This window comes from Pinus tabuliformis, chromosome Q (genome assembly GCF_031772625.1).
Source record: "Pinus tabuliformis cultivar Carrire ecotype Pingquan chromosome Q, CPIR1, whole genome shotgun sequence".
In the NCBI taxonomy this organism is placed as follows: Eukaryota; Viridiplantae; Streptophyta; class Pinopsida; order Pinales; family Pinaceae; genus Pinus; species Pinus tabuliformis.
This window is the reverse complement of record NC_142296.1, coordinates 567,475,844-567,498,986: the sequence shown is the minus strand read 5'-3', so window position 1 is coordinate 567,498,986 and position 23,143 is coordinate 567,475,844. Positions and strand designations below refer to the sequence as shown.

The following is a 23,143-nucleotide window of genomic DNA, read 5'->3' as shown; positions in this document are numbered from 1 at the left end:
GTGTCTCCAACTGACCCTAAAGCCTTCTCGTAAACTTTTCTTGTTGATGATTCAATGGCCAAGATTAAGTCCCTAATCAACAACTAAGATTAGATGTGGCTTGATCCTCATTATTTAGAACTTTCTCACCCATATTATATTAATAAACATTAATATTTTAATTTTCTTAAGTTTAGACTTAGGGTCTTTAATATCTCTCGATCTAGGTGGAATTTCCCCAAACGATTTCTAGGTCTTGGAGATCTCATGTGCCGTAGCCTCTCCACCAATTTTCATGGCTAGAGCACATCCGATGCTACCAAAAATCAACACTCCCTCTTAGCGAGGAATGTGCTCTAGTAATGCTTCACCATGGAAACATCACATTGATCTTCCGCATAGATACCTGTGTTGATGCTTGGCCTACTGCCTCACATCCCCTGCACTGTTGCTTCGTGTACTGCTACCCATGACACTACCACTGCTACATATGTATTGCAACTCCCTCCCAAAATGTTGCATCATGCTGCCCATAGCACTGCCACTGCTAATTGTTGCACTGCAACTTAGTTACCGAGAAGTAAGTAACTGACTTCTCCCAACCACTGACATCCCGATCAGTCTAGCAGCCTCGTGATGCTGAAGCTGCCTCTGCTGCTATCCTGTGCTCCCTCTGCTGCTGCAACATCTTTTGTGCCTCTCGCACTACTGCAACCTCCACAGCGCTGCTATAGACTTCTGCACTCTAGCACTGCCTTGTCGCTCTAGCACACCTTGCTCCACCTGACACCTGTCATCATGCTACTGTCTTTAAGGGCTCCGGTAGCCGGATGTGATCCAAGACTTTGGGCACCTCAAGGATAGACAGCTCTATGTCTCCCCACCTCTTCTCTAGAGGCGCATGAGCACTCATGGCACAATCGTCATCAATCTTGACATCCTTCTCCACCTTAGTTGGAGCTTCCTTTGAATCAGAAGCTTCTCCCTTGCCTTTATTCCTAGGGCACTGAGATACATAATGTCCCAACTCCCCACAGTTGAAGCACTTGACCTTGGAGATGTCCTTCTTCTTCCTCTTCCCTTGTTGTCCCGCAGATGCTAGAGCTGCATCCTCCTCCTCCTCTTTCTTGACTCGAACTCCCTTACCACTACTCCCCGCCTTGGTCAACCTCCTGATCTCTTCCTATTGAAGAGCTGCCCACATCTCTTCCAACTAGGGAGAGTTGCTCTGCCCAAAATACTTTGGACAAACGTCTCCCAGTCCTCGGAGACTGCATTCAGAGTAAAACTGACCATAAACTCTAGATCCGATGTAGACCCCATGGAAGTAAGTTGGTCGCGACTTCCTTGCAACCTAAGGAGGAAGTGATCTATCTCCTCTTATTTCTGCATCTGATATGACCTCAGTTGATTTTCCAATAACATCTTCCGCTGCATGGAAGAACCCTGGTATAAGGTGCTCAGTGCCTCCCACATCTCCCTTATTGTGTTCTTTTCAGCAATATGTGGTATGACATGATCTTTGACACCATCTAGGATCATGCATTTCGCCTTCGCCTCGACCTCCTCATACTTCTCATCAGCATTCGGGTCAACTGGGACAGCTACGATTTTCAAAGCATAGTCCTTGATGCTATGTTTATCCAGGATTGCTAAGATCCTGGCCTTCCAGATGACAAAATTGGAAGCCCTGTCCAATCTGCCTTGATCCCTCAATCCATTCACTACCATCTCTGCTCCTCTTCTAGACTCCCTCTGAGTCTCGACTTCCTTCCTGTTAATCGGCCAACTCTCGAATCACTCCTCTCCAATCCCCCTTTGTTGCTACAACTCAGATCTAGATTTCTTGGCTAGAAAATGTCGAGGTAGTGCTTCCCTATACCTTGGTTCTGTCTCCTTAGACATTGTTCTGCTCAGACAGAAACAAAGTCCCACCAGCTCCTCAAATCACAATCTGCACAGCTCCATTAGCATCGGTAGCTGAAGAATTTGAGCCCTTCTAGCTCTATGCAATCACAGTGAGAGTTGGATCAACTCCTCCTGGCCTTAGCGTCAATCCTTCCTGACTAAGAAAGATGATCGGGCACTGCGTAGGCCTGATCTGCCCCTCCTCTACCTCTGCGCTGGCTCTCCTCTTGGCTCAGAATGCTGACACATGCTCTGCGTGAGCCTCTGTGTCACCCTTTTAGCACTGCGTCACTCCTCCTCTTGCCTCTTCAGCTCTAGAACAACGCTGTCTCTCGGGGTAGTTGTTTTATTGCTGCAAATCCTCAGATTTCTCCCGCTGGTGCCTTTAGTCCTCCTTGATCTGCAATCGCTCTGATACCATGTGAAAATTTGTGAATCTACACATCAAAAGCCCCTACTGCAATATCTGGTTTACTATTTTCTACTTGTTCTTTACATTAACAAGTTATTTATATGCATAAATATTGAAGTAAACACAAATGCAGCCTTCACAAATATACAGATCAACAACTGAAATAAACTGAGACAACACAAGGGACACCATTATTTTTGAACAATCGTCCCTGGAAAAACCCAATGCGAGAAAACCGGTGCAGCATATAGAGGGTTTTATTATTAAGCAGATTCTAAATACAACTAGGGTGCTAAAAATGGCTCACCCTTCAGAGAATATCCTCGGCAGCAATACCTCTATCTGGAGACTGATATTTCGGCAAATCAGTAGCCAGAGGAACAATCCTATAGTGACTACAGTTGTTCCTTGTGCTGGACAGCGAAGACTGCTCCATGCACTCCTCTAGAACTGTGTCACCCTCTTCAGAACTGCGTCACCCTCTCCCGGCTAATTTGCTCTCAGTTTTCCCCACAGACTTCCTTAGCACAGCCTTTGAAGCTCTCTGCGTCAACTGTGTCAGCCTCTATGGCCTCTGTGTCAGCTTCTTTGGCCCTCTACGTCCTCTACGTTGGCCTCCTTAACCTCTACGTCAACCCTTGTTGCCTTTGCGTCAACCTTCCTAGGCTCTGCGTTGCCTCTTCCGACACTCTGTTGCCTCTCTGATATGTATTATTCGGCCTCCTACCGAACTGCCCCTCACTGCAATTGATCAATTGTTCGATTTCCTCAGCAAACCTCGCCCCAGAAAATCAAATTGACTGATCTCTCTTCGTATCTTGGTGTATCTCCAACTGACCCTCAAGCCTTCTCTTATATTTTTCCTGTTGACGATTCAACGGCCGAGATTAAGTGCCTAATCAACGCCTAAGATTAGATATGGCTTGATCCTCGTTATTTAGAACTTTCTCACCCATATTCTATTAATACACATTAATATTTTAATCTTCCTAAGTTTAGACTTAGGGTCTCATTAAAAATATTAATTATTTTAATATCTCTCCATCCGGGTGGAATTTCCCCAAATGATTTTTGGGTCTTGGAGATCTCATGTGCCTTAGCTTATCCACCAATTTTCATGGCTAGAGCACATCCGATGATCAACAACATTTAGGTAGTTCATTAATTCTAGTACATTTGATGAATATACTGTCCTCTTGCATGAAGTTACAGTGACTCCACTAGCCCAAGGAAGCTTTAGGCACTATTTGCACCCCTTCTTACCACCAGTACTTTATTTTTTTCAGAATTCCTTGTTTTTATTCACAATCTGGAAAATATTTTTGTAAATTTATTTTATGAATTTATGCATTTTCTGCATTTATTCTCATAAAAAAAACCATTTTCCATCCATGGAAAGTGGCCTAGGACCCTTAAATTTGTCCATATGACCATAAACTGGACAGAATTAAGATTGTTTCATTTTGAAAATGTAAGTTGATGTCTGTTTTACATTTTCTGCATGTCTAGCATTAAATTTAAATTTAACGCACAAATTTCAATTTCCAGATTGCATTTGATTCTGACAACTTCGTTTTTAGATCTTAATTTAAGTTCATTTCAATATTTTGCATTCTGAAAATATTTTTCCGGTGTCTTTTATAAATTTTACATTCTTTCATCATATCTATACATAGAAATTGTAATTTCCATATTGCATTTGTGCATTTGAACTTGCATGTCCAGATATAAACTTGCTCAAATTCCATTTTTCTTTGCAAATCTAAAAGAAATAAACATCATATCATCACATAAACTCAGATTTGGTATAATTCGAAGTACATCACTGATACTTTTCCTATACTAGTCTTCCATCTAATTTTAAAAACTGAAATATACCTCGTTGAAAAAACATAAACCAGATTTGACCTGAGCCTTTGAACACTTCATTCACACCTTAAACCTTGGACTTAGATTTACCTAAAATCTAGCCTAACTTGAAAGGAAGTGATGTTGTGGTGACAGTGAGAAACCTTCCTAATTACAACTTTAACTTACACCTTGGTGATTGGGACTTTTTTAACTTAGGGGTTATCTTTTGTTATAATAAAGATAAAGGATGGCACAAACTTTCCCCAACGAGGGCACGATTTGGTTGGCCAAGCTGGAGACCAACAAAGGCGAAGAGCCACTGATCACCACTCTAAGAACACAAGTAACAGCATGTTTGCCTCTTTCCTAGCTACCACAACCTATTTTCTGGATTTCCTAGTGTTGACGTTTGTAGCTTGAGCAGTTACTTCTGCACAAGCCTAAGTGTCTAGGAAGGCAGAAGTTGCCCAACGTCTCCTTAGACACTTGCTCTAGTGTGAACAAGTTGTTCTTATAACTTAGCCTAAGTAAGACTTAGGAAAAACACATAATTATTATGTTCACTTATTGAGCTAAGCTAAGGTAAAGTTAGGAAAAGTAAAGTAAATTGCTTCAGTGAATATGTTTTAGTCTCAACCCTTGATCTCAAGTGATGCGAAATCTATTCTTAGTTGTCAATCACTTTGGATATTGTGCTTAGGGATTTAGTTAAATGTAAAGTTATAAAAGCAAGGCTAGGGAGAAGGAGAAGACACACCATACAACAACACAATATTGAAAGAGGCATCTCAATGAGTGTGTTGAGTGCGAGGAAGGGGCAGCAAGGAGATCCAGATCAGCCAAGGAGGGTTTGATTAGCTAGATCATATCCAGTGTTGTATGTAATTCATCAGTTGGGCTATTTTAACAAGAAGGGAGCCCAAGTTTGTTCAGAATTTTAAGGAAGAACTGTGATTGGGTAGAATTTGTGTGTCATTTTTGTGATTGAGATCGGGTAAATTTGCCTTCCGCTAAATTTACTTTGTAAATACCCTATCTGTGTTTTCATTCAATAGACGTAATTTTGCTCGAAACTAATTGTTGGATTGCCAAGATAAGAAAATATGGTATCAAAGCATAAACTCTAAAGAAAGTCGATCTCTGAAATCACAAGTGCTAGGTTCCTACTATATGGTCGGGGCTAGGTTCGACCACGATTGTACAAGTGGAATTTTTATGACGAGAAGGCAGAAGATATAGGCCATATGGCCTACTTGCCACTAAAGAAATTTTTTTTTAGAAGGGGGGGGCTGAAAAAATTTAACGACGATTAAAGAAAGAAAAGGTAAGGCAAACCGACAGCCTTGAGTGGGCTATCAAACCCACCCAGCCGACAACCCAGAGAAAGGCAGTGGCAGTCGAGACGTCAGTCCAGTGGTCACGTGTGAGTGAGAGCACAAGCACGATTGGAAGTTGTAGCTCTCAAATCGGGAGGTTGGCAGAAATGACATGTTCTCAAGGCAAACAAGGTCACCAAGGTTAGGATAGAGTTGCAGGGCATGCGCACGTGGACAGGCCATCGACACGAGGAGCGGTCACAAAGAATGTCGACAAAGAGAACAATTTAAGAAAAAGAAAAAAACTGACAATTTCCTAGCCACCGCAAACCACACTACCGCAGAGACAGGGCAAACAAGCCCTACATTGGACAAAACCACGTTGAGGGTTGCCAATTTGGAATAGGGAGTCAATGGTCTGAGCGAAGGAAACAACCAACAACCAGCAGACAAGCACACGGTAGGGGCAAAAGACCCACACAAGCCGAGAGGAAGTGGGTGTGGTAGAGAGAGTCGCCCAATAGCAGGGAGCCACAACGGCCACAGTCGACAGACCAATCAACAACATGAAAATGCCAAAGGAAGAGATGAGAAGACTTGTTGGGTCAAGGAAATAACAACAATTGACCAAATAGACCACTAGGCTACAAGTTCAAGGCGGCTAATTGACAAATAGCAAGTAAACCAAGAGTCTTAGGATTGCAAAGGGAGCTCGTGAGGACTCAGTTGTAGGGCGTGAGCATTGCACAATTGTGAAGGGAAGGGATTTAGTCAACCAGTCGTTGGAAGCACCTAGTTGTCGCCACTCCAGTGGTGAGGATGCAACAAGCCAAATATAATCGAGAGAGTAGGATAGGACGATGTCAGAGGAGCTACAACATGAGTCGAGGCCTATCACTTTGTGTGGAAGTCAACTATTCAACATATGGTCAAGCAGTGAAAAAGCTAGACACAAAGTCATGTGTTGGGCGTGAGAATGAGTTAGACAAGCTGTGAAGGGGTTGAGTAGTAAAAGTGCAAAGCCAACGAGATGCATGCAAGATAGATCCACAAGCAATAGAGAAGAAGGAGCCAGAAATTGGCAGAGGTCATCTCTTAAAGGGAGAGAGGGAGACCGTACCAATTAAGGCGTGATAGAAGTTTTAGTGATTTTCTAATTTGGAGATGGCATCAATCGGCTTAGGGTTCAAGAACAAGTTGGATGGCGCCTACAATTACAATTCATAGAAGGAGAGGATAGCATTGGTTCTCAAGAAAAACAACCAATGGCAGTCTGGAACCACCCAGATTATAGCGCCTTTAGATGTTATAACTATGTTGACCACTCTGTGTCAACGACCCCATCGCTGTACACTCCTTTTTTCACAAAAGGGATCTATCATGATAGAGTGTTCGCGCCTTTCAGATTTCATCATCAGCAGACAGTTTTGTTAAAGATGTAAACCCATTCTACATGGTTATAATGTAAATGATCTTAGTAAGACCATTATGTATGTAACAATCTAGGTAAGCATAGTATTTTGATGACGATTTCTACCTTAGGAGGTTTTTTGTCTCATTGACTCATCTGTGTCTCTAGACACAAATGATCGGCAAAGTTTTTCCCTCCAACCTCACCCCAAAGATAGGGTGGATTTTGTCGTCAAGATATTAAGTGAATCCTAGTGTTTTTTATCGAGTCTTTGTAAAAGTAGTTTGGGAATAATCCTAGCTAATTGGCTAGATTATTTTATTACAGATTACTTGGTCTACTAGATCATATGATTTACTTTTCTGAAGCTAATCATTGGTGGGTTCTTGCAAAAAATTTGGTAAAAATTTGTGTTTCAAATATTGAAATTTTTTTGGCAATTTGGGCAAGTGATCTTCAAGGCCTAGGGCCTAAGGGTTTGATCCTAAGTTGCATGAAACTGGTACGAGTTTCCGAAACGGGAAGCAATATGAAACGCAACCTCCCCAAATTTTGGAAACAGGGAAACGCGAATATATATATATATATATATATATATATATATATATATATATATATATATGTGCAATCATAAAGCATAAATGATACATTATAATTTATTACACTTAAACATTAAGATTTAATTTACATCACATTTACTCATGAATGATCACATAATGAAAATAAAAATATTGGAATATCCAAAAGCGACCTTTATTATATATCCAAATCTCAAAATCAGCCTTTATTTATATTAATATATGAGGCTGCAAGTACAGTAAAGACTATAAGGCTGCAAGAGAGAGATCCAAATCAGAATTTTCTGCATCCACATCCCATTCTTTAGAAGGACCACTGTTGTATTGGGAGTCTCCTCCTACATAGTCGAACGACCTTAGTGCTCTTGATTAAATACACGTTTCATACCCTAGTACCTTACATGATCTTGATTATTGGGAGTTTCCCCTGCATAGAGGGCTCGGTTCTCTTGATTAAATACAAGTTCCATACCCTAGTACATGATAAAATCCAATGGAAACATTGCAATCCCTCCAATCTTGAAATCCTGAAAAACAAATAAGTCTGCTGGATTTTGAGTGAGATCTAAAATTCTACTTTCTCCATATGAAATCCAATGAGGGTGAAACCACTCTCAAGCATCTTGAGTCATTTCATGGTAATGTTAAAAATTTAAGTAAAAGGATCAAAATGAAAAATAAAGGAGAATATCACTTTAACTCTAAGAATTTAACATTACCATGAACTGCATATCCCTCAAACTTCCTAATGAACTGCATATCAACACTAGGGAAAAAATTCACTTTTATAACTTTAGACACGCATCTAGAAGCAACAAGAAGTCACTAACATACCCTAAAAGTAAATAAAATATATATATATATATATATATATATTAAAAAAACACAAGTTAATGAGGAAACGTGGGTCATACGGCCCTGAAACGTGTTTCCGGCCGTACTGGCCACGTTTCTGTTTCGGGAAACGGACAGTACGACCGGAAACGCGTTTCACGGCCGTACCAAATGCGTTTCCGCATTTCGTACCCGTTTCCGTACAGAAACGGACCTCTATACCATGTTTCCTGTAACATAGGTTTGATCTCTAAACCATCTTTTTCCTCACTGTTTGCTACAGCAGTCATATACCTTTCTAATAGTGGTGAAAAACACATCTAAGTGGTTTGAAATTAACTAAAAAATTTGCTAAATACATTAATAAGTCATTTATGTTTGATGTGTATCAAGAATTTGGCCTAGATCTACATTTTGGGTGAGTGTTATTTTTGAATAATTCTGTTTCTGAAGTCTGAAATATAACAGTGGCAAAATTTCATGTGGGTTAGCCTAAAATCAGTTCCTAAGTTGTCTAATACATTAAGGAATTAATTTCTTGAGTTGGGCATTCATAATTAGGCTTATTTCATGTTTTAATTGCTCACTATAATAAGCAGTGTTGAAAATATCGGTATCGGCAAAATATCGACGAGGGTCCAGAAAATATCTTATCGGCAATATCGGCAAAAATATTGGCAAAATATCGGCAAACATAAAAAATAATTTTTTCAAATTTTTAAATATAGCCGATATTTTGCTGATATTTTCAAAATATCGCGATATTTTGCCGATATTTTCCGATATTTGCCGATATTTTGAAAATATCGCGATATTTTCAAAACAGAAAATATCGCGATATTTTCTCGGCGATATATCGTTTTGCCGAAAATATCGCGATATTTCCGAATATCGCCGATATTATCAACAGTGATAATAAGTATATCAGATCTGATATAATTCATAAATCACATCAAAACATACTGAAATTTATTGATAATTCATGTGGGCAAGTTTGGAAAAATTTCGGTAAATTTTTTGGCATAAAGATATCATTGATAGCTTACTGTTTTCATTGTCATATTGTTGTTGTCATAAAGTTTTTCTTACTGCTGTCCTAAAAACTAATTTATGAAAATTAAGTGCTCTGTCATGGAATTGTGATAAAATGCATATCTTTGGTTTCATAAACTAAGTATTTTTCGAGCATCTGATTTTAATTTGTGAAGAAATTTTCTCTTTGAGCTATAATTGTATCAGAAAGATTTGAAATAAGCTTGTGGTTTAATTGCAATATCTTCAGGGGTTGATTTTTAAGTCTTCATCCAGTAAAGTGAACAATTAATTTTGGTGATTGAGGATTTTTGCAACACAAGTGTATCTTTTGGTTATCCATCATATCATTGACATTTCTTGTTCATCTAGGCCATTCTCTTGTGTTTAAGGATCGTCCTTTAATTTCAATTAATAAGTACATATCGTCATAATTGAAGAGTAACCATAACTAAAGTACTTAACACAAGCAACCTTCAACCAGGAATCACTCGCATCCTTTGAGTAAGAATCTAAGCAACAGTTGTCCGTCATGTACTTGGTCCTAAATTTCTTAGCAAGATAGTGGACTCCTCAAGGCATTGGTATCAATTGTATAAATCGAATCATTTAAGTCTTGCTAGATTTAAACAAGTATTTGGTCGCTCAACTGTGTCTCCCGGACCGGTTGGTTCCCAACTAGTCCTCCTTCATTCCATTTCCGTAGGGTCCACCCCCTTAGCCTGTTGTAGGGAGACAACTTAAACGAAGAGATTGGGGATCAGGGTGACAGCCCCCGATTTGAGTCGTTGTCGTGGTGCCTAGACATTCTATGCGACAACATTTTTTAGTGTCATTGTCAGGGACCAAGTTTATTGGGCCTTGGCTTTACAACATTCATCTTTGATCTTTCTATCATTCATTTTAGCCGGCAACGACAACATTTTTTGGTGCCGTTGTCGGGGACATTTTATTCTCGGTGTTTTAACGACATTTCCTCATCATTCTTCTCATTTTATCATCTTTAATCTATCCATCCTAATTGACCGTGACTTGCTTTAGATTCACCAAGTTGCCCATCATTATAATCTCCTAGAGTCTGTGTTTCATAGGCTATCCTCATCCATTTACCTTAGGGACTACCCCCCTTGACTTGTCTAGAGTCTAAATGGAGAGAATAAGAATTAAGAGTGACAACCCTTACTTTGAGTGTTGTCGCGCTGCCTAGACACTTTGTGCGACAACAGGAGCACAATTAGCAAAAAACATGTTGGCAAGCCCTTATGTATCCAAGTGATCGAAAGTTCAATCCCCCCGGACATGTCTCACTAGCCGAACCTAATAAAAACACTATCTCATGTTATGGCTTCTTTACATTAAAGGAAAATATTCAAAGAAAAGAGATTAACATTATTACTAACAAGAACCGTGAGGCAAATTACATTAATGTTAATTTGGTAAATCAATTATTAATGGTAGAATCAAATATAATTGAGAATAAAGATGCCTCTTATTTTGAAGCATAATACAAAATCAAGAACTTGCAAGTAATAGTTGATGATTATGAATGTATATCTCAATTCAGTGACGTAACTATGTTTAATGAAGAGATTGACATAATTCTTAGTTTACCTTGGTTTAAAGAACTAGGTACATTCACGTTAAACATGGAGAAAAAAATTGATGTTTCCCTATAAGAAAAAGATAATGGCATTCTAGGACATCAAAATGAAGTCAAAGTCAATAATACCTTCATCAAGAGGACTTTAAAGATATTTCAAAACTGATGCTTCAAGAGAAACAAAAATCAATATCAAGGATGCAAAAAGAATTTGACGAAATTATCTCTGATAAAAACCAAGAAATTTCTCGCTTAAAAGATCATGGTCAATAATTACTTGCACAAGTCAAGAAATCCAAGGCTAAGAAGCAGTTATTGGAAAACAAAATAGAACTTATCTAGACAAAGCATCGAAGTCTTCAGATGCTACAATACTAATGAAAAAAAATTAAGTAAATATCCCGTAATCAACTCAAAAAAATCAATGCTTGAAGTATATCAAGGAATAACCACAAGCATGATAAGGGAAAATCAGATCATAAGAACTCCTTATTGACACCCAAATCATAAGAGCAAGCATCTCAACCCGTCAACGTATCCAGATCACTCAGGATGCAAACAACTAACCTATGTTCTGAAGAATATTGATGTCAGCACAATTAAATCTTATGATAACAATTCATTTTCCATATTGAGTAAGGGCAAGATTCCACAGAAGATCAAATTGGGATGGTTAGATCATTTTTCAATTTGACAATTTTGCTCTACACTTAGAAGATCATATCGTCTTGTATCATCAAAGACGACAAATCCAATAATTAGGAAAGATGAGAAGACATTACAAGACAAAGAAAAATATATCAAACATTTCCATTGATAAGTTTTGAGGAAAAAGCATTTCTAAAGGGGAAGGCAATGTTATGAACATAACTATATGACGATGATAAAATAATACTATTATTAAAAAATAGTTAATGAAGAGACACATGAAAGGACGTGTCTCTATGAAAACATGACTCCTTATGAGTGGACATTCCCGCCTAATATTTATACGGGCCCCATTATTTGTAATTCTCATCATATCACTTTTCTACTCAAACATTATATATATATATATATATTCTCATATTCCAGATATTCTAAACATAATTATGTGATAATAAACTTTGTTTGTATCACGCAGGTACTTCTACATAGGCATCATGGACTTTATTTTTATCAGGCGGGTACTTCTATTCAAGCTTGAGTGTCTGGGCATGCAGAAGTCACCCAAAGTCTCCTTAGGCACTTGCTCCATTTTTGTAACTTATCCTTAGTAAGACTTAGGAAAAGCGCATAATTATTATGTTGGCTTAATGAGCTAAAGTAAACTTAGGAACATTAAAGTAAATTATTTTAGTGAATATGTTTTAATCTCAGCCCTTGATCTCAAGTGAGGTAAGATCTAATCCTGGCTATCAATCACTTTGGAGATTAGGATTAGGGATTTAGCTCAATGCAAAGTTATAATAGCAAGGCAAGGGAGAAAGAGAAGACACACCATACAGCAGCAAAAGATTGACAGAGGCATATCAGTGAGTGTGTTGGGTCCGAGGAAGGGGAAGCAAGGATATCCAAATCAGCGAAGGAGGTTTGATCAGTTGGATCAGATCTAGTGTTGTATGCAATTCCACAATTGGGCCATTTTTTGCTCCAAACTAATTGTTGGATTGCTGGTAAGAAATTGACAACTAATCTCTTCTACTAGTCACCTCGCAAGATCAAGATCAAGATATATGTTATGTGCTAGGGATGATAGATTTCCTAAAGCCAATACTTAGCTAATCTATATTGGATAATTCCATCCTTTCACAAGGTAACATCTTTTAAATCAATAATATCATGAATGAAGGATAACTTGTCTCAATAGGAACTAAAAAGGAGGGGAGCCCACAAATCCTAATGTTCAAATATTTGGTCCATATGCATCACTCCTTTTCAAGTTTAGCCTAAACAACCTAAACTCCTCCTCAACAATTGGAGGGACTTTTTAATCCTGATAACTTGCACCCAACAAAGTTATTCATTGACTTGCTTTTGTTGTTGTTAAATGATTTCTACCCATTGAACTTTAAAGGTAGACATTTCATCATGCATGTCACCCATTTATTCCAACAATTTGGTGGCTTGGGGATTCCTCTAGCAGTTGAATTTGTTGCTTTAACAAAAGCTTTTTTGATTTTGGATTTGGAATTTGGGTTGCCATATCACTGATGAATTGTAGTTTGAATTTATCTCCATTGGATTTAGAATTTGGGTTGCCATATCATTGATTAATTGTTCTTTGAAGTTATCTCCATTTTGAAGGGCATTGATCGCTTCAATGAGGATCTTTATCTATTCAACCCATAGTGATATCTCTTACAAAGGATTAAAAATTATGGGTGATGTTTTTGACTATTAGAAATATAAATTTCTAAATGGCTGATTGACTGTTAACAATATACATAGATTCCTTAATGTAAAATATATTATTAATTGATAAAATTTCAATGATGAATACAAGGTTGAGGCAGTGCTCCTTTAATAGGAGTTGACTGGCCATGCCTAATCAGAGAGACATGTCCCTTGGGACTAATGTCTCTTCATTTAACTAATTAATTGATTATAATTAATCATTTACTTATTTAGATAATATTTTAATAATTTTTATGAATTTAAATTCATAACATTGCCTTCCCCTTAAGATGCTTTGTCCTCAAAGCATAGGTAGGTCTGGGTGTTGATGCAGGAAACATTCTGATTCCCAAGACGAATCTTCCTCTGGTAACCTCTTCCATTTGATGAGGTATTCCTTTATTGTCTTGGATCGTAAAACCTTTTCTCGGGTAGCGAGTATACCTTCAGGTTCAAGGACTATTCTTCCTTCTTCATCGGTCTCTGGTATTTTTGCTTGTGCTATTTGGTTTTGCCCTAATACTCGCTTAAGACTTGATACATGAAAGGTATTATGGATTCGGCAATTGTCCAGTAAACTTAATCCATAAGCTACATTACTTATTTTTTTGATTATCTGATATGGTCCATAATATTTAGGTGATAATTTATTTTTTCCCTGTTGTTTTAATGATAACTGCTTGTAAGGTTGGAGTCTAACAAAGACCCACTCTCCCTCCTCAAACTCTCTTTCAGAGCGGTGTTGGTCGGCAAGTTGTTTCATTCTATTACGAGCCATGGTTAGATTTTCTTTTAGTAAGTCGATGATCCTTTGACTTTCTTCTAGGTGGTCTTTAACCGCTGGTACCCTAGAATCAAGGAGTGCAAAATCTTTCCACATGGGTGGCTCGTAACCATATAAGGCCTGGAAGGGTGTCACCTTAGCTGACGTGTGGTACGTGGTATTATACCACCATTCTGCCAGGGGTAGCCACTGGGTCCATTTGTTTTGTTTATCTGTAACAAAACAATGCAGATATGTTTCCAAGCATTTATTAACGATTTCGGTTTGCCCATCTGTTTGGGGATGATAGGCCGAACTCATGTTGAGGGATATCCCTGCTTGGTGCCAGAATTCCTTCCAAAATTTTCCCTTAAACCTTATATCTCTATCGCTGACAATGACCTTAGGAAACCCGTGTAGTTTGTAAATATTTTAACAAAACACATCAGTGATTTCTTTAGTTGTGTCTATCTTTTTAATAGCCATAAAGTGGGCATATTTATTGAGCCTACCAACTACTACAAATATTTTATCCTTCCCGTCAAATGCAGGTAGTCCTTCAATAAAGTCCATCGAAATCTCCTCCCACTTCTGATTCGAAATGTGTGGTGGATGTAGTAATCCTGGAGTTCGAACATTTTTGCTCTTGTTCCATTGACAAATATCACATTTTGCAACATATTTCTAAATTTCCTTGCTCATACCCTTCCAATAGAATCACTGTCAGATGTTGTACTAAATCTTGTAGAATCCGACATATCCGGTTGCAGGCGAATTGTGAGACTCTTTTAGTATTCTCACCTTAAATTTGGATGCAGATGTTAGGTAAATTCTACCCTTGTACCATAAGATGTCATTCTTCCACTCGAAATTGGTATACTGACTTATATTCTTAATCATGAAGTCACAATCCTCATCCTTGCAATATTCGGCTCATATTTCTTCCAACCATTCTGGAACAACTATCATGGTGGCACATGTTGTATGGTCGTCCTCCTTACATGAGTGTGCATCAGCTACAACGTTCTCCTTCCCTTCTTATGTATAATTTCTAAGTCGAAAGTCGACAACTTCTCCATCCACTTATGTTGTTCTGTTGATAATGTCTTTTGCTGAAGTAAGAACTGAAGACTGTTGTGGTCAGTTCGGATTGAAAATTTACTTCCAAGCAAATATTGGCGCCACTTCGTTAAAGCGTGTATAATGGTGAGCATCTCCTTTTGGTATGTTGATTTTAAGCCTTCTCATTTGTTAAGTTTCCTGCTCTCAAATGCTATAGGGTGGTTGTTTTGCATTAATACGGCTCCAATTCTGAACCCAGAAGCATCACATTCGACTACGAACGTTTTGGAGAAGTCAAGAGTTGCTAGCACTGGGTTGACATTACTTCCTTTAAATTCTCAAAACACTTGTCTGCTTGGTCATTCCACTGAAAAGCATTTTTCTTTAACAAATTGGTCAAGGGTGTTGTCAGATGTGCATAGTTTTTTATAAATCTTCTGTAAAACCCGGTTAAACCTAAAAATCCTCTTAGCTTAGATACGTTCTTGGGTTTGGGCCATTCTTTGATTGCCTTGATTGTGTTGGGATCCACTTGGACTCCTTCCCTAGATATAACATGTCCTAAGTATTCAACTTCCTTTTGCCCAAACGTACATTTTGATAGCTTGGCGTAAAACTAGTTCTTCTCCAATACAGACAATACCTCTTCCAGACGCTTGAGATGTTCATTCCATGTCTTACTGTAGACCAGAATATCATCGAAGAAAACTAATACAAACTTCCACAGATAAGGGTGAAATAGTTAATTCATGGTTGCTTGGAAGGTAGCTGGTGCATTTGTTAATCCAAATGGCATAACCTTAAACTCGTAGTGTCCTTCATGAGTCCTGAATGCTGTCTTTTCAATGTCTTCTAGTCTTACTTGTATTTGGTAGTAGCCTGATCTTAGATCTAATTTGGAAAATTATTTTGCACCATGTAGTTCATCTAGCATTTCATCAATGAACGGAATCGGAAACTTATGTTTAATAGTGATTATGTTTAACCCTCTGTAATCTATACATAATCGAAAGGATCCATCCTTATTCCTGACCAATACTACAGTTGCAGCGTATGGACTTCTACTTTTCGTGATGATTCTATGCTTCAGTAGGTCTTGTATTAAGCATTCTATTTCTGTCTTGTGGTGATGGGGTTAACAATATGGCTTAACATTTATTGGTGTTCAGTCTGGTTTGACTTCGATAATGTGTTCAATTTGCCTTTCAGGGGGTAACTTCATTGATAGATCTTGAAAAACCTTCTCATATTTCTGAATTAAGGATGATATTTCTAATGGCTGGCAGGTCCCTTCTACCGTTAATAACTCCAATTGCTGACATTGTGCCACAAATGTTGGTGCCCCCTTGCCAATAAGTTTCTTCATCTGCTGAGCGGAGATGACTTGAGTTGGTGGTGCTTGAAACCCAAACAACTTATATTTCCTTCCATCCCACTTGAATTTAATGAACTGCTTTATGTGATTCGTTGAATACGTGCCTAGTGTTCGTAACCATTGTACCCCTAAAACGACATCTACTCCTCTTAGGGGAACTGTATAAAAACTAGACTCCATTGTGTATTTGCTTAATTATAACTTAACCTTATGGCACTTTCCTGCTCCATCTATATGTTTCCCATCTGCTACCATACCTTGTAAATTTGCTACTGGGTAAGCAAAAATGTTCAGTCTTTTTGCAACATTGACATCTATGAAGTTGTGTGTACTTCCCGAGTCTACTAGAACAATAACGTTTTGCTTCTTGATGTGACATTTAAGCTTCAGTGTCTGTAGTTGAGCTATCCCTGTGATGGCCGCTAAAGAAATTTGTGGCATATCTTCTTCTGATTCTGGACTAGGGTTTGCATTTTCTTCATTTCCCTCTTCGTTAGAGTTGTCTTCTGAAGATTCTTCTTCTCATTCGGCTTCGCAGTTGTACAATTTTCGCGTTGCGCATTTGTGCCCTATGTAATACTTGTCTTAGCACTTCTAGCATTTGCCATTCTTTTTCCTTTTGACACTAGTTTGTTGTTTTCCTTCATTTCACATTAGTGGTGGAATGTGCTTGCTAGTGTTCTCTGACGATGGTTTACCTGCCTTTCCCTTGAAATAGTTGTTAGTTCTCTCGTTACGGGCATATGGTGCCTTGTGGAATTTATATTTCCACTCAATAATTATGGCTACGCGTCTGGCCTCCTCAATGGTTTGGGGTTTATGCAATTTTAATTCTTCGTGAATGTAGTCTTTAAGGCCACAACAATACATTTTTAACAGCTCCTCATTTGAGAACCCTCTCTGCCTTACTGCTAATACTTCCCATTCGTGAGTGTATTCACTCACTGATCCTATTTGCTTCAGGTGAACGAATCTCTCGTGGACATCATCCTCCTCCTCATCATAAAACCTTTTTAGTAGGGCATTTTTAAAGTTTTTCCAATTGAACGAGCAACCCGTACATTTAGATGACCACCACAAAAGCCAATTGTACGCTTCTACTTCTAAGTAGTTGGATGCAGTCATGACTCTTTCTTGCTCGCTGAGTGGAGAGTTTGCTAAAAAAATTGCGTCCATCTTATTTACCCATACGACGACGCCCTTATAGTTCTTACCATCATACTTAGATGATTCATTTTTTTATTTTAAGATGGTTCCTTTCGGAAGTTTAGTATAATATTGGCTTCCTTCGAAGTGAATTTGTGGTATTCGCTACTTCTCATGCCTCAGGAACTCATGCTCTGGAGAAGTCTCACCTTCCGGAGTCTTGGGACTGTGTAGCTGAAGGTGGATCAGTCCCTCTGAAACGCTGGCTCATCAAGTTTTTTAAGTAAGAGATATCATTGGCCATTTGGTCCTGCTTACTAATTTACTTCTTGACGTTATCCAAGTGTTTATTTAACTTGATGATGTCCTCTTGAATTTTTTTCATATTGTCATTATTGTTGCTTGCCATTTTCTTTCGTTTTTTCCTACCGGACACAATTTTTTTAATATTAATAATTAAAAAAATTTAAATAATAATTATATTATCATTTCTTTTTTTTAATTATAAATTATATATATGTTATATAATTATAAGTTATATATATATATAATTAAATTATATGTTATGACTGTAACATAACATTCGACTGATAACGAGTTAGGATGCTGACAGGGTCTCGGGTCACGACTGTTGACCGTCGATAACAGGGCCACGACTGCACCACAAACGAAGCGATCGACGACGGACGGCGGCGTAAGACTGGTCAGAACCTGCGAATGACACAGTGAGTGTGGTGTTCTACGCCACTGAGCACATGCCCAGACACAGTTACGGTCACCGGGAATTTATTGACCCACAGTGAAGGTCGTTCCACTCCTTAACCCGCAGACGCAACGATTTCCACGCCGCTGAGCACAAGGAACCCTGACTATTCCAACAATGCTTGCAACAGCAAAACCGCAAAGCAGGTCGAGGATGGGAGGCCCGTAGGGCCTGACAGCCAGCAGGACGTCGTCAATGTCACCAGACGAATTCTGGCTCTGATACCACTGTTAGAAATATAAATTTCTAAATTGTTGATTGCATGTTAACAATATACACAGATTCCTGAATGTAATATATATTATTAATTGATAAAATTTGAATGATGAATACAAGGCTGAGGCGGTGCTCCTTTAATAGGAGTTGACTGGCCATGCCTAATCAGAGAGACATGTCCCTTAGGACTAATGTCTCTTAATTTAACTAATTAATTGATTATAATTAATCATTTATTTATTTAGATAATATTTTAATAATTTTTATGAATTTAAATTCATAACATTGACCTATAAGGCTTGAGCTTCCCTATGAAAGTAGGGGAAGCTTAACTCTCATGCTCATGTTTCCATGTTGCTACAAAATACCCTATGTGAGGGACCCAATCCTGGGGGGTAGCCTATATAGGTTGGAGCCAACTAGTGTTGAAAATATGCTTAAATTCATGTAAAATCTAGTTCAAGGAATCCACTATCATGGAATGTGCCAACAATCGATAGATTGATGCAGGAGAGAGTGGGTAGCCCATGAGAATCGTATTGGACTAGGTCAAACCCTTTAATGAATCAAAAGATTCAAAAACTAGGAATCCATAAATAAGAGGGATGAGAACCTACAATGTGACGTCTAGAGGACAAAAAAATTTCATAAATGTGAGTGATATAAGAGGATAGATAGTTATTCGAGACAAATCCTTATATACTACCTAGGAGACATTTTTATTTTACTAATAGATACCCTACACTAAATTAATATACTATAATTTTTTTAATGAAAGTGCATTAAATGTCACTCCTCCTCGAGATGCTTTGACCTTCAAACAGTTGAAAAAATGAGAGGAAAATATCTTCGAAGTTGTCCATAATATTGACACATTGCAAAAGGATCACTCCAACCTAGATTGATTTTTTCTAGGACCGTCTAGTGATAGAACTCTCAAATTGAACTCCTTAGATGGCATCTCCACATTGTATTGAAAATCTTATTCTTTGAGATGTAAATATAGTGTCATCTTTGGTAAGAGAAATGTCCATGTTTGTAAGTTGATTGATCACTGCAACAACTCTTGTAATTAGGATTGATGATAAGGTGTTCTTATAACTTGCTTCCTTATTGATCTTGTAACAATTCTTATAATTAGGATGATGATAAGGTGTCCTTGTAACTTGCTCCCTTATTGATCGACTTTAGTATACTCATGATTCACTTTAAATTGAGCATATAACTCTTTGTCATATACTTGTGTCACCTTCTTGATTGATAAAATTTCCTCAATAGTAGCACTTGCATTTTTTAAGTTTGATTGAGTTTGTTAAGGTCTATTTATCTTTAGATTCGATCGACTCTATTTACAAATAGAATCTTTCAAAAAAATAGAAAGTTGCTCAAACTAAAAGATGACCTCTTACAAAATTGAACCCAATGTAGTGTTGTCATGATATGATTCATAGATAACTATGCCCCTAAAACTTCCCTCATATCAAATCATGGAACCAAAGTGTATCCTCATGAATATGCTTAGTCCTTAACACTAGTTTTGCATAAGCAGAACTTACCGTTAACAAGAGTGATACCTAAAAACAACATAATAATGTATCACAATGGCAGCATCAAATATTTCTTCTAAATCACCTCACTTAATAATGCAATAAGCCTCAATAATGTGCAATAGACAATGTCTTAAAAATCGGTCTAAGTTAACTCTACCAAGTTAACTAGCAACAATACCAACTTCACCAATTGCTCAATTCAGAGGATTGTTTAAGTACTAAAAAGGACCTACTCAACCAAGTAGCTACTAGACCCCACTACAGTACACTCAACAACAAAAATTCAGATTTTTTTATTTAAAAACCTAATTCCTAAAACCTACCAAAAGGCTATAAAGAGACCCATCCACCCACCCCAATTTGCCTGACACCTCTCTTATTGAACACTTATGAGCATTTGGATGATATTGCTCCAACCTCATAATGGGTAGACGAGTCTCACCCAGCAAAGTGTGAGCTGAAATATGATATTGATGAGTTGGAGTTAGGGAGGATTGGTTTGGATTCAGATCATCTAGGATTTAGGGTAAGTGACAATGTAGCACCATCCATGGCACATGCAAGAACTAACCATGTAGCTCAGCCAAGTCATGCTTCTATCAGTATTGATATTGTAGTTGTAGAAGTCCCTGAGAAGTCGAAGGAGTCTGAAGACTCTGAGCCAAAGTGTAGTTCTGTAGCCCCCGTTGAGGATCCTGTTTCTACCAATGGCGATGAGTCTTACGATTGATCATGTTGATTAATGATATGCAATGTTGTACTATGTACTATGGCGGTGAGCTTTATGATTGATCATGTTGATTAATGATATGTAATGTTGTACTATGTACTATGTAGTAGACCACTAGCTTGTAGCATGTTTTTTGGACTCTTTAGGCTATTTAGAGCCTCAATGAATATGTATTTGTTATTGATATGACCTACACTCAGTGACATTTTTATATATTCAACCTTGCATTGTATATACATGGGTAGACTTTACATATTTTGTCTCTGATGGTTTTGAATCTTTAAAATATATATTTTTTCAAATTTAAGTGGGAAGGATAATGATGAAAATGCTAAAGAAGCAAGAGAATATAGGGTGTTTATCCAAGGTTGATACTAATGGATGCTTCCTTGGTTGTCCACCTCATTATTTTCTCAGGTTGACCTCATTGCATGGTTGATTGGAACACCTTAAGTGAGACACACTACGCTCTATTTTTGTCTACATTAAGATTGTTTCCTTATAGAAGGCAAGACATTGTCTTGCTCTTTCAACCTCCTCTCTTTTCTTGTGAAATACCATTAATAACACTCCCAACAAAATTCACAAAGTATGCATTAAGTGCATCTTGATTTTCCTCTTCTACATTGAAACCAACATTGTAACACCTTAGATTTACATTTAATCCTAGTTGCTTAAATACATAGATCGAGCTCTTAATGTTACCTTTTAGGCAATTTAGAATCCAAGAAGCAATACCAACCATAAATCCTTTATAATAGTCCTTCCAATTGCTTTGTCATTTCAATGTTAGCTTGGTACTTCCATTATATACATGAGAACCTATTCAAAATGTATTTAACGCAATAGCATAACATTAAAGTTGTGTCCTCTTCCATAAACAATCCTCGTCAACACCTTGTACTACTACAAAAATGGAAGAATACGCCATGTAGCACTTCCTTGTTGAATGATTATTTGATTCAAAATGGCCTTGAAATCAGCTTGAAACATCACTCCATGCTTAAACATTTTACTTTCTTTACCAAGATGTTAATCCATATTTCTCTATTCAAAACAATAGCTCAATACTCACTGAAGAGCCCCTAAATAAACTTACAGAAAATTTGAACACAAAATGAAAAATGCAAAAATAAGAATATGGAAAACAAAACACTACAGAGCTCATATTAGAAATAATTGCTAGTGTTTGAGTTCATGTGAACAATTTACTTATTTTTTGGATTTTAATAAATACTAGTATTTCCCAATTCCCAAAAACGTTTCACATTCTCATTTCTAAAGTCATATGCATTTTGAAAACCTTTCTCATCCTAATATTCCTGCTTAAAAGGTGAGTTCAATAAAACTGAATGTTCGACAGTTAGAAGAAATAAACTAATGTACAATTGGAATCCACGTATTGACAAGGTTATAATTATACAAGTACCCACTTATCGTAATGCCTTTTATCCAAATGCCCTTTGACAAATAAGTTCAAGATACATAGTTTTCAGACTTCCAGTTTGCTTAAAAGTTAAAATTCAAATCCATATATAAGAAAACCAGTAATTAAACAAATGTTCAACCACCTTTGAATCTATAAAACACTATCGTTTGAAGAGAAAAATTAGGAAAAATTTGCAAGCACTAACCCTACTAAAACATTTAAGAATCCTTGTGACTTGGGAGAAAAGAATGTCTGAATAGTCATGCACATCCCTGCAACAAGGTCATATGAATTAAGAATAATCATTGGAAATATTTCATCAGAACAATGGCAAGACATTATCAAAACAAATGGCCTAACGATTTGCATGCCTATTATTAAGTCATATGAGCACAAAACAACAATACAAATACTCACATATAAGGATAGAAAAAACAAAAGCCCAAGAGAACAAGCATGAAAGTAGAGAGAAGATTCCTATAATGTATACATACCTACACTTTGTATTGTATTCTATTCTATATCTATAGAAGTGCGAAATTGGTGGAGTGCGGTCATCTTCAAACAAGTCTCCAAGGTGAGCAATCAAGTTTAATCAAGCCACCTATGAATTATTTACAATGAGATAAGAAAAAATACAAAAAAATAGACTAAAAATTGTAGATTTCAATTATAATACATAGTTGAACTAAGTTCATGAGGACATTAGGGAAGAAGTCTCAAGAATTCCTCGTTGAAAGGAAATCATCCCCAATTTCTATTGATGATACAAGATTTTTTACTCAAGATGTCATAGTTTGTAAAAGTGATGT

General features: G+C 37.5%; 1 protein-coding gene across 4 annotated transcripts in view; it reads right to left on the bottom strand.

The window, feature by feature from the left end:
- Positions 1-23,143, bottom strand: part of EMB2757 (Transducin/WD40 repeat-like superfamily protein) — a 249,143-nt gene that overhangs the window by 93,921 nt on the left and 132,079 nt on the right. For all 4 annotated transcript variants that reach the window (XM_089384886.1, XM_089384888.1, XM_089384889.1 and 1 more), the window contains exon 9: positions 22,537-22,603. In XM_089384886.1, the coding sequence (XP_089241012.1) occupies positions 22,537-22,603 (67 nt within the window). The remainder of the gene's footprint in view (positions 1-22,536; positions 22,604-23,143) is intronic.